The sequence below is a fragment of the Brassica oleracea genome, chromosome C5, assembly GCF_000695525.1.
Source record: "Brassica oleracea var. oleracea cultivar TO1000 chromosome C5, BOL, whole genome shotgun sequence".
Lineage (NCBI taxonomy): Eukaryota > Viridiplantae > Streptophyta > Magnoliopsida > Brassicales > Brassicaceae > Brassica > Brassica oleracea.
Genome location: NC_027752.1, coordinates 41038124 through 41050849, shown reverse-complemented (window position 1 = coordinate 41050849; position 12726 = coordinate 41038124). Strand labels below are relative to the sequence as shown.

The window sequence follows — 12726 nt, the reverse complement described above, 5'->3', positions numbered from 1 at the left end:
ACGTGTTCAACCATGACGTATGAACTATTTGGTCACTTGAACTTCGATTTGGATGTTTGTGGAATTGTGGATTTACAGACTATTAAAACTGCTGTAAATTATGTTTCTCATTAGCTTGAATGGGAAGGCTTATAAATATACTGTCAATAATAGTGACTAACATATGTCTTCACCTCTATACATGTGACAGCTAACTAATATGTACGTGTTGTTACAGATTACTCATTTTGCTAAAGGGTTATATGCTTTGGCGAAACCATTATGCATACTTGCGTAGTAGTACTCACTCTAAAAGATGAAAGAAAAAAAAAGTATACAAAAGTAAATTGAGTCTACAAACGCGTAATCACCAAACACCAAGACTAGAGAGTGAGCCAAAAAAAAAATAGGTAGCCTCATTGGCAACATCATAAGACTTAATAACGAAGAGAGAGAGGGAGAGAGAGTATATTGAGAAAAAGCTAAGCAATTGAGGAACTCAGAGAGATCACCAAACCCTAGCTAAAAGAGAGATAGAGAAGTACTATGTTGAAGACGGTGGACATGACGTCATCTAGCGGGAAGAGATCGGTAGCTAAGAAAATGACGACACCGTGTTGCACGAAGATGGGGATGAAGAGAGGACCATGGACGGTGGAAGAGGACAAGATTCTTGTGAGCTTCATCGAGAAAGAAGGCGAAGGAAGGTGGAGATCGCTTCCTAAAAGAGCTGGCTTGCTCCGATGTGGAAAAAGCTGCCGTCTACGGTGGATGAATTATCTCCGGCCGTCTGTAAAACGCGGTGGTATCGCTCCCGACGAGGAAGATCTCATCCTCCGCCTTCATCGCCTCATTGGTAACAAGTGCGAACATATATATATATATATATATATATATGTTTTATACTATAGTTATTCAGATTACCTACAAAAGTTAATTAAGTTATTCGTATTTTAATTACATGACATAAACGATTATAGTTTATATGTATATGTTCGTGTGTGTTTAGGCATAAACTAGTGATGTTTTTTTGTTAACTAGGGTTTGATTTCTTCTACATAAACATTAATATTATTTCATTCTATTACATATTTTTGATCATTTTATCACTATAGGCATGTAGCGAGTCTTTGTTTTGTTTTGTTTTTTTTTTTTTGTGATAGACATAAACTTTGATTGTTGATTGAGTTTTTCAACAAAATAATAAAATCTCTTTTTCATATTCTTGTTACTGTATTTAATGGAAAGATAGTTCTAGCTAGTTTTTCTGGTTTTAGGGCGAATAGTTCTAGTGATTGAGTTGTTTATTTGTATGAAAAAATGTAACAAAAATGAGATATATATACGCTTGTTATATAGGATTAGCTAGTAAGCAATCATATCGTTGTGAGTTTATAGTCATGCTTATAACTTTTATATACTGTGTGTTATAAGGTGGTCATTGATCGCGGGGAGGATACCGGGAAGGACTGATAATGAGATCAAGAACTACTGGAACACTCATCTCCGTAAGAAACTCTTAAGCCAGGGCATTGATCCTCAAACCCACAAGCCTCTTGATGCAAGCTACACTCGTAAACCTATAGAAGAAGTTTCCGGTGGACAAAACCTTCTAGAGCCTAATTCTAATTCTCACACCGATGATACCACCGTTAGCAGCGGGAGTGGAGCTGGCAAGATCAGTGTCAGCGTATTTGGTGATGAGGACTTTGGTTTCTGTTACGATGACAAGTTCTCTTCGTTTCTGAACTCGGTTATCAATGATGATCCTTTTGATAGTAATATTCCAATATTATCCCAGCCGTTGCAGACGCATGATTTTATCGGTGAGATTGTTGGAACCTCGTCGAGCTTAGGACATGACCAGAGACCAGAAGATATATAGTTTGATGAATCGTGATGTCATTTATATATATATCATGCTTCGATGAGAAGTATGCTCATGTTATTTCAGAGGTTGGTATATATATGTGCTAAGTTGTGTAATTGTGGTTTCTGTGTGATTACAATATACCTCATATATGTGTAACTGATAACATAATCCATTGCGTAAATATATGTGGATAAAGTTAAAAAAAAAATATATGTGTGGATATTAATCTCTTGTTTCTCGCAGATCATGATATTTTCATGCCTAATGCATGCTAATAATTAATTTAGTTATAAAGCTTTCATAAGGTCCTTACAAACAGTCTTATTAATTAGTCTACATATATATTACATATCATCGTCTTTGTGAGTAGTGTAATATTGTAGTGGAAGTGAAATAAAATTCGTGTTTAATTCTTAACTAAACACAGGTTACAAAATGTCTTACATTATAGACGCGATCTTTTTTTATTTGTTTAATTTCCATCAAGCAATTGCAGTCCATCTGTAATGTATATAAAAAGCTACTAGCCCCCACTATTCGGGAAACTTTTACATACTAATGGAAAAAATTCCATTTCCGTGTGTAATGCTAAATTATAATCAAAACTCAAAACCTTCTCAAGTATTTCTCTTAATCCTGTTTATCAAGCATTATCACATGTACGTACAAACATGTATAGATTAATCAGTATATATGGGCTGTATAATAAGTTGAATACTCAAAGTTTCTTAAGTACTGATCCTAGCTTCACATATATCTTCCTTTATGTATATAGAACAGTGTCTATTAACGATTATATAATATTTCCTTACTATAACTTTATAATGTATATGCATGCGTTTCATTATGCAGTTACAGATCCACCGTTTAACAGTCTTATGCTTACTTACTTTATCATAATCGCTGGTGATTGACATGTGTGTGTTCTCCCGTTATAATCCCGTTAAATCGAAAAGAACACCACGTTGGTTTCACACTAAGCTCCAAATTAACGCTACGCAAAAACTCCAAGGAAACAAACGTTGTTAATTACAGCAAAGAAGGGGCCGATTGATCAGTGTACTCGGGCCGGCTCAATGGTGTCATGGCTCTGAGTAAAAAAAAAATTAATTTCTAAATTATTATTTTTCTTTAAAAAATCTGATAGATATATGATTTTTTTTTCAAAATACAAGTATTTTTAAAAGTAAATCTATGAAAATAAAAAAAATACTTTCATATAAAAAAATGGGTTTCATATTTTTAATATTAAAATATACTTGAATTTTTTAAAAAAAATCAAACTCTTATCTATTAAGAAATAGGAAGACAACAGATTGGGTCCGAGACGATCGCACCGCTCGCCTCCTATCCAAGCCGGCCCCGAGTGCGGTTAGATCAACCAAATAAGTTCTCAAAATGAGGTTATTAACATCAAAATATCATTATTATAGTATATTGTAAATTAATAATAAATTTTAATTAAAAATAATTAATTAGACTAATTGAATACTCTCTTAGAGTCTCTTAAAAGTTCTAATAGGAGAACTTTACCTTCACTAATAATTTTGCTAAAAAAAAAAGAACAAGCTTACGGACGTTGACTTAAAAAAAAAAAGAATAATGCCGATATAATTAATCGTTTCAAATAAGAGCCGTTAGATTGATAGACGTTTACAGACGTTGACTTTAAACGAACATCTTTGCATGCGATTATTCTGCTCCGACCTAACCTTCTCTTTGACCCTTCGGTTCACATCACATTCACAGCAGCAAAATTAAATAAATGTATAACTGAAATTCTTTGGCACAACCATATATAGACATAAAATAAAATGATCGTTCTTATGGAATATAACTCAGAATATGTATTTTAAGAAATTTTAATTTATAGTTAGATATCTCATTAATAAACTGCTGGATACTTGATAAGATTTATCGTTGTCCCAAGGTTAAAAGAAAAATCGTCAAGAAAGTGCAACTTTGTGATGTGACTAAAATAATCAAAAGAAACATCTTTTCAAAAAAAAAAAAACAATCAAAAGAAACAATATTCCAGCAAAGAAGAACATCGTAACCGATAAATAAATCGAGTATATAGACATGAAATACATACATAGAGATGCATATAACATACAACATACTCATCAACGTATATATATATATAGGTACACATCCAACACACGCAATTATATACGCCAATAACCAAAATAATGAACAAAGTGGATGAAGAGGTTGATAAAAAAAAATGGACGAAGAATGAAGCTTACCGATATGAACTGGAAACAGTCGCAAAAACTCAAACACACATGCTACACTTTTCTGAACATTGCTGTTCAATGTCTTTCGTTGTTTTTGTTTTGGTTAAAAACATTTTTAATGCTCTCTCTCTCTCTCTCAAATATATTATATATATCGATGGATATGTTGAAGATTTGTAATAACTATGTAAAGCTGAATTGACTGGTAGATTTGGTCTCTTGTTTGTGTTTCCAACGGAAAGCATTGGTCTAATTATTTGGTGATAAAGCAATCATAAAGGAGTGTTACAAAAAAAAAAAAAAAAAAAAGCAATCATAAAGGTTATAGAAACCTGTTAGGTAGCAACTAATAATCTTCATCAGTTTAATCACCTCATCTGTAAATGTTTCTCTTTATATCTTTGAAGTTATCGCCATCGTAGAAGATAGATTGTCTCTTTCAGGTCTTTCTTTTTCTTGTTTAAAAAGAAAAATCTCTCTCTTTTTTTTCCTATTAATAGAAACATTACAACAGTTAAATTCAAACCATATATAGTCTTTGGTTCTCAAAGAAAAAGTTTTGACACAAGATTGGAATTGGAGCTATTGATGAGAATAGGTCCTACACTCTCGTATGGTTTGCCTATTCTCAGAGCAAACAATATTTCTTGGTCATCTAACACTGTTGTTCCACTTTGGTGGATGCATTGATTGATCATTCATCAAATAAAGGTGTACGTACAATAATATCTCTCTGTTTTCTTTTCTCCTATTAAAAGATTCCAAACTTTGTTCACTTGGCAAATCGCAATGTCCATTCTTTAGCTACCTCCTCGTGCTTTTCTCTATCCGACAAGTAGAGCCGTGCGATCACCGGTAAAGCTGGATTGACTGGTACCGAAAGAACAAAGAATTAAAGACTGTTAGGTAGAGAAAGGAAAAAGGAACTTTCATTAGGTAGATCTGACCTGAGTTAACCAATTGAGTAGAGTAGAGTAGAGTAGAGACTTACATGGCTCAGGTTTTAAGAAGATGGTTCTGATGGCTTGCAAGACTTTAGTGATTGTAAGAGCCGGACTCCAACTGTCTCTTAGAATCTCCACACTTAAGTTCCCCGCAGTGTCGACATTGCAATGGTAGATCCGAGTCTTGAACACCACCTGCAAATCATCAACCCACTTAACCAAAAGACCAAAAACGAAAACGAAGTCCCTCAAGACTTAAAACCATAACCACAAAAGGTCAAGACTTTGCTACAAAATGTAACAATAAGACTTTGATGCAAGAGAGAAAACTACTTTAAATGCCAACATATATCGAAACTCTAGACGACTTCTGCTTCAAAAATGATATTACAGTCTAAAGACATCATCTTCAACTCTAATCAAACTTCTAAACCATAACTCAATACCAATTAAACCAATAAAGCTCCCAACTTTTCGATAAAGTTAGCTACTTTCACGAACAATCTAAACAGAGAGAATCAAAAGCTCTCATACCTTTGGTGGTTTAAAAGGATAATCAGACGGAAAAATCATATCCAGAAAAAAGATCCCTCCTTCATAAGGAGTCCCTGCAGATAAGCTCGAATCAATAATCACAACAAGTTCAATCGTATCTTCTTGAGAAGAGAGAGAGAATCAACGAACTGACCCGAGGGACCAATGATGGTGGCGATCCAATGGTAGAGATTATCTCCTTTGGGTCCAGCTGAGCATTCGGGAGGCGGATCCACGTTAAGCTCAGCCATCTCTCTCTGTATCCTCTTCCCGGACGCGGAAACCGATGTCTTCGCTACCCAAGACGACGCCGTTCCTGAGTATCCGGCGTACATCGCCGTCGGTAACGGCTTAAATCTCCCGCTTCCGCCTGGTGTCGTCATCATCTCTTGTCGTCCCTACTCCTCCTCTGCTTATCCAATCCATTTACTTCTTCACCGTTTCGCTTCCAACTCCATTCGAGAGAATAATGTCTGAAACGCAGCGTTTCGGTCTGATTGGTTTAAAACGAATAAAGTAATAATCGCTGACGTGGCGAGTAACCAAGTGAAGAGTAGTCAATAATTTTATTTTATTTTCGTCTGGGTAGTTAATAGTTATGTAATCATTTTGATAGCTAATTCTTATATATTAAAACAGAACTAACAATCAAAAACTTTGATTCATGTATGATTTTTTTAAAAATAGATTTAATGGACATATTCTTAGAAAGTTATGTTACATTTAATCTCTAATCTTATAATTTAAATTTTGAGTCTACTAGAAATTTTTATTGGGTTATCAATAATTGGATTTAAAGAATATATAATCCATTAGATTTTTAGATAATATAAATTAAATAGATATAATTTAATGTTGTAATACTATACCTCCATATGTTAAATATTTAAATATTTGCCAATGTTAACTTTTAAAATTATAAAGATTTTTTTTTAAAATAACAAAAATCATATTATCTAACAATGATTAATCTTTACTACCTTAAACCAATGAAACAAATTTTAAACTATATATTTTATTTTTAAAATTAAACAAAAATTTAAATGTTTAATTATTTACTCGATAATATAAATCTATAAAGCAAAAAGTTTAATTTTTAAAAAAATTTCAAAATTTGTGAAATGTTACAATATCTTTGAATATGAGAATATAAAACAATATGAATATGACAATAAAATAATATCTATATATATATAGTTACAATTTTAATAATGAAATAATAATCCGAAAATATATATATATATATATATATATATATTGAAGAAGATACAAATACATGTGAAAGTTTAAAACAATCTATTCAATGAAAAAAATATACCGTAAACTTATTATGTTTTAAAAATTGATAGACACATATATTATAATATATACCAATTTAGAATTGAAAACATAATATTTATATAAAAATAATGAAAGCAAAAATCCGCGCGGTTGTGCGGATCGAGATCTAGTAATTTATTTAAACGTGATTATCAAATGTATTATTGTGTTTGGATTTATATATTTTTGCTAAAATTTTGTTCCTTTTAAAATCACATGAGTTAGGATCATGTATTATTAGTACCACGTGAATACTCAAATCATTTCGATGGGTAATTATTCAAAATCTATAGCTCTTGTAACACACTGACAAGAAACTTTATTCTCCAATATCAAATTAGTCGATCAAATTTTAGGAATAACGCTAGTTTTTTTTTTGCATGATTTTCATTAGACTACAAGACAAATAATTCACTTGATAATTAAATTTTAAATCACTCTAATTCGGAAGATTTTAGTTCAAAGACGAAGACAAAAAGAATGAGAACATATGATCTCTCACTAGCTACACTTAAACACTACACCAAACTAAAACAATCAACAGAGGTAACCAGAAATAACCAGACCCGCCGGTTACTACAACACTGAAGTTACAGTAGTAGTAGCGTGAGAGCTAACGTTGCCAAGAAGGGAAGATGGTAGATGGAAATGATAAGTGCGTTTGCGTTCCCTCCTACTTGACTTGCGGGTCCTAACGCAGTCGGAGGAAAGTTTCCTCCCGTTCCGTTTGCGTTTAAACTGAGATATAGATAGAACAAGATTTAGAAAAAAGATAAACTTATAAAAAGACATGATGAAGCTCAGCTCGTTTACCTTCCAGTATAAGCACATGTTCTATAGCCTACAAAACACACGCAAGCGATCAAGCTTTGAGAATTACACAATGTAAACAACGCTTAAACATAACGATATAAAGAAATGGGAAAAAACTTACTAGGATCTCTAGGCGTAGTGATGGCAGTACCGTCAAAGTCACAAGTCCCACCAACACCCTTCATCTTCTGGTAATAATCATTATAAGCAAAAGAAGCATGACTCTTGATATCATTCGGTAGATAACACGCTTGTCCCGGCTGAATCGGACCGCAGTTAGCCCGGCCCTGTCCACAAGCCCAATTCAAACCGTCCTCCAACTTATCATCATCAGCATCAGTTTTCGCCACGCAGAACAACGTCGTCCCGTTCAAAGCCTCAGAGCCACCACCACCACCGCCGCTTAAGCCAAGAGGATAAACAGAAGTCCCGTTAGGATAAAACATCCCCCAGTTCTTCTCCGACTCCGGCCCGGACCGTTTGTCCTCATTGTAAAGCTCGTAGACGTACGTGTTTATCGGCGTATCCGGTCGGCTAGGAGGACCAGAGTTGTTCAACACGCGCTTGATCAAGTTACTATTAAACGTCTCCGCGTTACTTACAGTGGCAGCTGTTTCATCACTTCCACCTGAAGAAGGCCAGCCGGTTTCCGTAACGACGACGGGGATCTTAGAGAAGTTGAGAGCCACCATGGAGTAGTAAGCAGCGTCGACCATAGCGTCAAACATACTATCGTAATGCAAAAGCGTGTTTGGGTCAACGATCTGCTTAACCGGAGAGAGCCCCTTGAACAAAGCATAATCAAGCGGGAAAATGCCGTTAGCCGTCGTGTAGCCGTAGTAAGGATACGCGTTCAGCATGAAGAAGGAGCCGGTGTTGTCGAGAAACTGAAGAATCTGATGAACGGTCGTGTTCCAGGAAGGGCTGAAAGTGGAGGTGGACGGAGGAAAGGGTTTAGGCATTACGTCCATTGACATGGGTGTGGAGACTTTGACTTGGAAGTTGAGGTTCGTCGCCACGAGAGCCTTGTGGATGTTGTTGAGAGCGGATGCTAGGATGGGCGCCACGTGGGGGGATTGGGTGAGGACCTCGCTGCCGACGGCGATGGCTGTGATGTTGGTGGAAGGAACGTAGGCGGCGACGTTTTTGTTGATCCACGAGGCGGCTGAGGAAGGGAAGCGTCCTATTTTGAGGATCTCTTGGTTGGTCACGCCGACAGTGACTTGGATGGTGGTGTTGGCGAAGGCTTTGAGCATGTGGCTGTTGGCGTCGTAGAGACGGACGTGTGTGATTTGATGAGATTTGAGGAGGGAGACGATGTCTGAAGGTGAGGGCATGTTGGTGAGATCTGTTCCTATGTTTACGCCTATGAATGCAGCTGTATAAAGAAAATCATATTAGAACTTTGATGGAGAATGATATAAGTGATGCAAATGTGGTTTAAGGTGAAGTTACCGTTTGTAAATGCAAGAGCTGAGATTAGGAGCAAGATTGCTTCTAAAAACCATCTCGGAAGCAGCATCATCACACCTTTAAACACTGACAAGTTCAAAACTTGAGTCATATGCTAATTGATTGTAACTAGTCAAATATGGTAAGAACCCTAGAAATCAAGTAAGCAACTTTTTTAAGATACTAACACATGGATTCCGACAGAGGTGAAGTTAAATGGGGTCAAGAAATTTAATCAAACGCTCAGCCTAAACAGTGAACAAGAATAAACCTATGGAGCATTCGAAAAGCCACACTATTTGTTTTGGGTTAAAAATCTTATCTTTACTTTTTTTTTTGTCGTTTGGTTCTTTCAGGAATGTTCTCTGGAAAAAGGATTTGCAGAGAGAAGAAGAATGTAGAAGATTGAAGTGAAAGCTAGTTTGTACACAACAATGCGACAAATAATCAAATACCCAGATGCAAAATCAAGAAATAGCTAGTAAAGTACCTAGTTAGAGCTTCCCGGCTTCCAGATTTACTTGGAGAAGATTCAGATCACAGACAAAGAAAGAAGAAGAAAATAGAGGGTCGAGGTTTTGCTATTCAGACAGAACAGGGTAAAAGCAAAGTTCAGAGATTTATGTTAGTGTAGTGAACACAGCGAAGAGAGAAAAAAGGTAAAGACTTTTTCTTTTCTTTCGGCGAAAATAATTTTCGAAATTAGAGGAAAGAGGAAAAATAAAAGAGAAATTCACTAATTCAGTGCTCAGAGTGTTAACTTGGTTTTTATGTTAACTTTAATGCGTGGGAAACCAGAGAGGTGTGTATGTGGACTGGGTATGGAAGGTGAGGCTTCGAAATTCAAAGAGCGAACTAAATAAATAAACTAGTACTAATAAACTATTAGTTGATTAAATAATTATACGTCTAATAATTATACAATCTTTGGTACAATAATTATACAATCTTTATTCTTCACACCACCAATACATACGGCTAATAAAAAAAATTTAAAGATCATGTACAAACAAGAAAAGAAAGACTTTGGGTAGCTGCAGACAACAGTTTCCACGCTCTTCTCATGTTCTATTAGGTTCCCCTTTCTTTTTTTTTTTTCTTAATTTAAAATGTATAGATTTGAATCAAAAGAAAAATCCATGTCATGTTAGCCTAATTTCATGTGCGTGCATGACTTCCAAATGTTTCATAGTTAAAGAGACTTTCCAAAATGTGTTTAATTCAGTGATTTCTTTTCATCATTAGGAGTTTTTAAAATCATAAATCGTTATTTTCACATTTTTCCATATCACAGATACATTATCGACAACATCGCCAAGTATTAAAGATTCAAGGTACATGTGCAATGGGGAGAGCTGAATTTTTTCTTAAGAATACAGAAACCAAGAACTTTGTCGGATCAAGAAACGCGTCCAACAGCACACTCACAAGTCATCCAGACAGCTTGAGGGGAAATAAGTGTATAATTTGATGCTTCAAAATAGCTGTAAAGTGCAAAAAGGCCTATTCAATACCAATGGATGCAATACGTCAAAAAGATCCCACATTTCCTAGTAGGACCATTTTCTTTCACCATAACAACAACAAGGCTAGATGAGATCTCTAAAGAGATAAGATGACAAAAAGGCACATGCAACCTCATTGTCATGTCTTTTAAGTTCATTCATTAATCAAAACGTAAAACATAAACACAGATAAAGATCTCCACGAGGCTTAATCTCCTGCTCTGCCTAGCAACCGCCAACCGGGCTCCTGGCTTGTTCAGGCGTGTAGCTCCTGTTTCTTCCTGGGCTCACGCTTACACTTCTTGGGCTACGGCTCGTCACCCTCCCATGACTTCCACTTGAGCAATTTTTCGTTGGTGAGCGAGACAGACCTGTGATAAAACAGAATTAAATAGAATACCAATGGCTTTTATGATCGATCAGAGAACTGTAATAACATCTGAAAGTAAGATATTCAGACAGGAATGCAGAGCTAGTCTACCTAGATTGATGTCTTTAAAGGGGGAGGAGAATTATAGTCACGGCTACGTGATCGAGTCCTACCACCACGACGAGGGGGAGGTGAACGTCTTCTCTGTCATGGAACCTGTCGCTTCTGCATATATTTAAATTATACAAGTTGAGATCACGACCAAGAAGAAGATAGCCTTCCATGTGATGTTTTGCCTCTGCAGCATCAGCAGGATCCACATACTGAATGAAGATGACTTCTCCAAGACTTGATACATCTTCAAAACTTGAATTCAAAACTCAACTTCCTTCCAACATTCACTACCATATAGAACATCTTCCAAACAACTCTAATTACTTCATAGGTCCCTTCAATTCTCTATATTCACTGTTAAAACTTCAACAACTTCAATAAACACGTTTTGAATGTGATCGAACATGGAACATATCACTATATTTCCCCCTAAAATAACTAGAAGAGTATGAAGTTTTTAGGTGTACTATACTTACTAAGGCTGAATTTTCAAGTTACAGCATCAAGACATTTTTGGAAATGAAAGAATTCATGAGCCGCAGATGTGAAGATTTAGGAATGGCAACGAAGAAATAAACTAACTGAAGACAAACAAGATTCACCAAAAGTGGTTTACGAAGCAAAAAGAAAACGATAAGATAGAGAGTCACGATCTAAGTGAAGTTCACACATGCGCTATTTGGAAACTGTACATCGATCCTACACTGCCACTTGTATTCCGCCACAAACAATTATCCACCGAGCCCACCAACATATATGTCGCACTGATAATGATGAGTTATATACATCAACTTTTTTTTTAATAGCCTAAGTATGGAACACATGGAAGCATGAAGCTAACAAGGCCACCAAAGCATTGCAAAGATATGGTCCAATCCAAATAATCTAAGTATCAATGAGAAGGGAATAATGAAAATAAGAAAATACCTGCAATCATGGCGAAGGTTGCGAACCAAAAGAAACAAAAATTTCCGATGATCTACTACGTGTTCGGGTCGCTAATCGACGAAAAAGATAGATGAAGAATGAGAGCATCTAGTAAGCTTATTACCACAGCTCGGGAAAGTGTTGTTGAAAGAAGGAAGGACGGCGAAGAGAGAGATAGCAGGAACCTATCACCATTATCCTACCGACCCTGAATAGGTCCCTTATTATTATTTTGGTTGTAAATGAATTGTTGGGTAAATACTTCTGTTATTATTAGTGTCAATCAGAAGGTCCATATATATATATAAGGTATTAGACCATTATAATGTTATGTTTATCCTAACAAGATAAAGATAAGGATAAACACTATGTTACAGATATACATGGAATATATACTAGATAAACACATAGTCTTTGGTTGTCTTTATCATGTCCCGGATTGGACCTGCAATACGGGCTGGTCCATGGTCGATCATCATTTGGTTTATAACACTCCCTCTTGTTCGACACATCCGGTACAGGTTCGTTGCATGCTTAATGTTGCCTCATTAAAACCTCTCCTGAAAAACCCCAAAACCAATATGACAAAATGGAAAACCAAGGACAGGAAAAAGAGTACAACACATGAACTCCCCCAGATGAATGCATCACTGTA

General features: G+C 35.7%; 3 protein-coding genes and 1 long non-coding RNA gene across 4 annotated transcripts; 1 reads left to right on the top strand and 3 right to left on the bottom strand.

Annotated features, from left to right (window-relative positions):
- The first annotated feature begins 327 nt into the window (after positions 1–327).
- Positions 328–1872, top strand: LOC106293840 (transcription repressor MYB5). The gene is made up of 2 exons (XM_013729477.1): positions 328–842; positions 1414–1872. The coding sequence occupies exons 1-2, from the start codon at positions 526–528 to the stop codon at positions 1862–1864; spliced, it is 768 nt and encodes a 255-aa protein (XP_013584931.1). The 5' UTR covers positions 328–525; the 3' UTR covers positions 1865–1872.
- Positions 1873–4604: 2732 nt separating this feature from the next.
- On the bottom strand, positions 4605–6045 carry LOC106292767 (constitutive photomorphogenesis protein 10). The gene is made up of 4 exons (XM_013728421.1): positions 5725–6045; positions 5571–5644; positions 5084–5231; positions 4605–4962 (listed from the first exon to the last, which is right to left on the bottom strand). Exons 1-4 carry the CDS (start codon positions 5954–5956, stop codon positions 4865–4867), a joined length of 552 nt encoding a protein of 183 aa, XP_013583875.1. The 5' UTR covers positions 5957–6045; the 3' UTR covers positions 4605–4864.
- A 1241-nt stretch (positions 6046–7286) lies between these two features.
- On the bottom strand, positions 7287–9975 carry LOC106295886 (glucan endo-1,3-beta-glucosidase 4). The gene is made up of 5 exons (XM_013731885.1): positions 9646–9975; positions 9159–9244; positions 7825–9081; positions 7704–7731; positions 7287–7628 (listed from the first exon to the last, which is right to left on the bottom strand). The coding sequence occupies exons 2-5, from the start codon at positions 9226–9228 to the stop codon at positions 7481–7483; spliced, it is 1503 nt and encodes a 500-aa protein (XP_013587339.1). The 5' UTR covers positions 9229–9244; positions 9646–9975; the 3' UTR covers positions 7287–7480.
- Positions 9976–10642: 667 nt separating this feature from the next.
- Positions 10643–12309, bottom strand: LOC106293589. The gene is made up of 3 exons (XR_001260547.1): positions 12072–12309; positions 11142–11498; positions 10643–11031 (listed from the first exon to the last, which is right to left on the bottom strand). It is a non-coding gene; the product is annotated as an uncharacterized LOC106293589 (long non-coding RNA).
- Positions 12310–12726: the final 417 nt, after the last annotated feature.

Bases quoted from the DNA above. Each gene is read 5' to 3' on its own strand.
- LOC106292767 (XM_013728421.1), bottom strand. From the start codon at position 5,956: ATGATGACGACACCAGGCGGAAGCGGGAGATTTAAGCCGTTACCGACG. The intron at 5,232-5,570 runs GTATGAGAGCTT...GATGATTTGCAG, and splicing joins ATCCTTTTAAACCACCAAAG to GTGGTGTTCAAGACTCGGAT. The intron at 4,963-5,083 runs GTAAGTCTCTAC...TTTCGGTACCAG, and splicing joins CTTCTTAAAACCTGAGCCAT to TCAATCCAGCTTTACCGGTG.
- LOC106295886 (XM_013731885.1), bottom strand. From the start codon at position 9,228: ATGATGCTGCTTCCGAGATGGTTTTTAGAAGCAATCTTGCTCCTAATC. The intron at 9,082-9,158 runs GTAACTTCACCT...TTCTTTATACAG, and splicing joins AGCTCTTGCATTTACAAACG to CTGCATTCATAGGCGTAAAC. The intron at 7,629-7,703 runs GTAAACGAGCTG...TCTATATCTCAG, and splicing joins ACATGTGCTTATACTGGAAG to TTTAAACGCAAACGGAACGG.
- LOC106293840 (XM_013729477.1), top strand. From the start codon at position 526: ATGTTGAAGACGGTGGACATGACGTCATCTAGCGGGAAGAGATCGGTA. The intron at 843-1,413 runs GTGCGAACATAT...GTGTGTTATAAG, and splicing joins CATCGCCTCATTGGTAACAA to GTGGTCATTGATCGCGGGGA.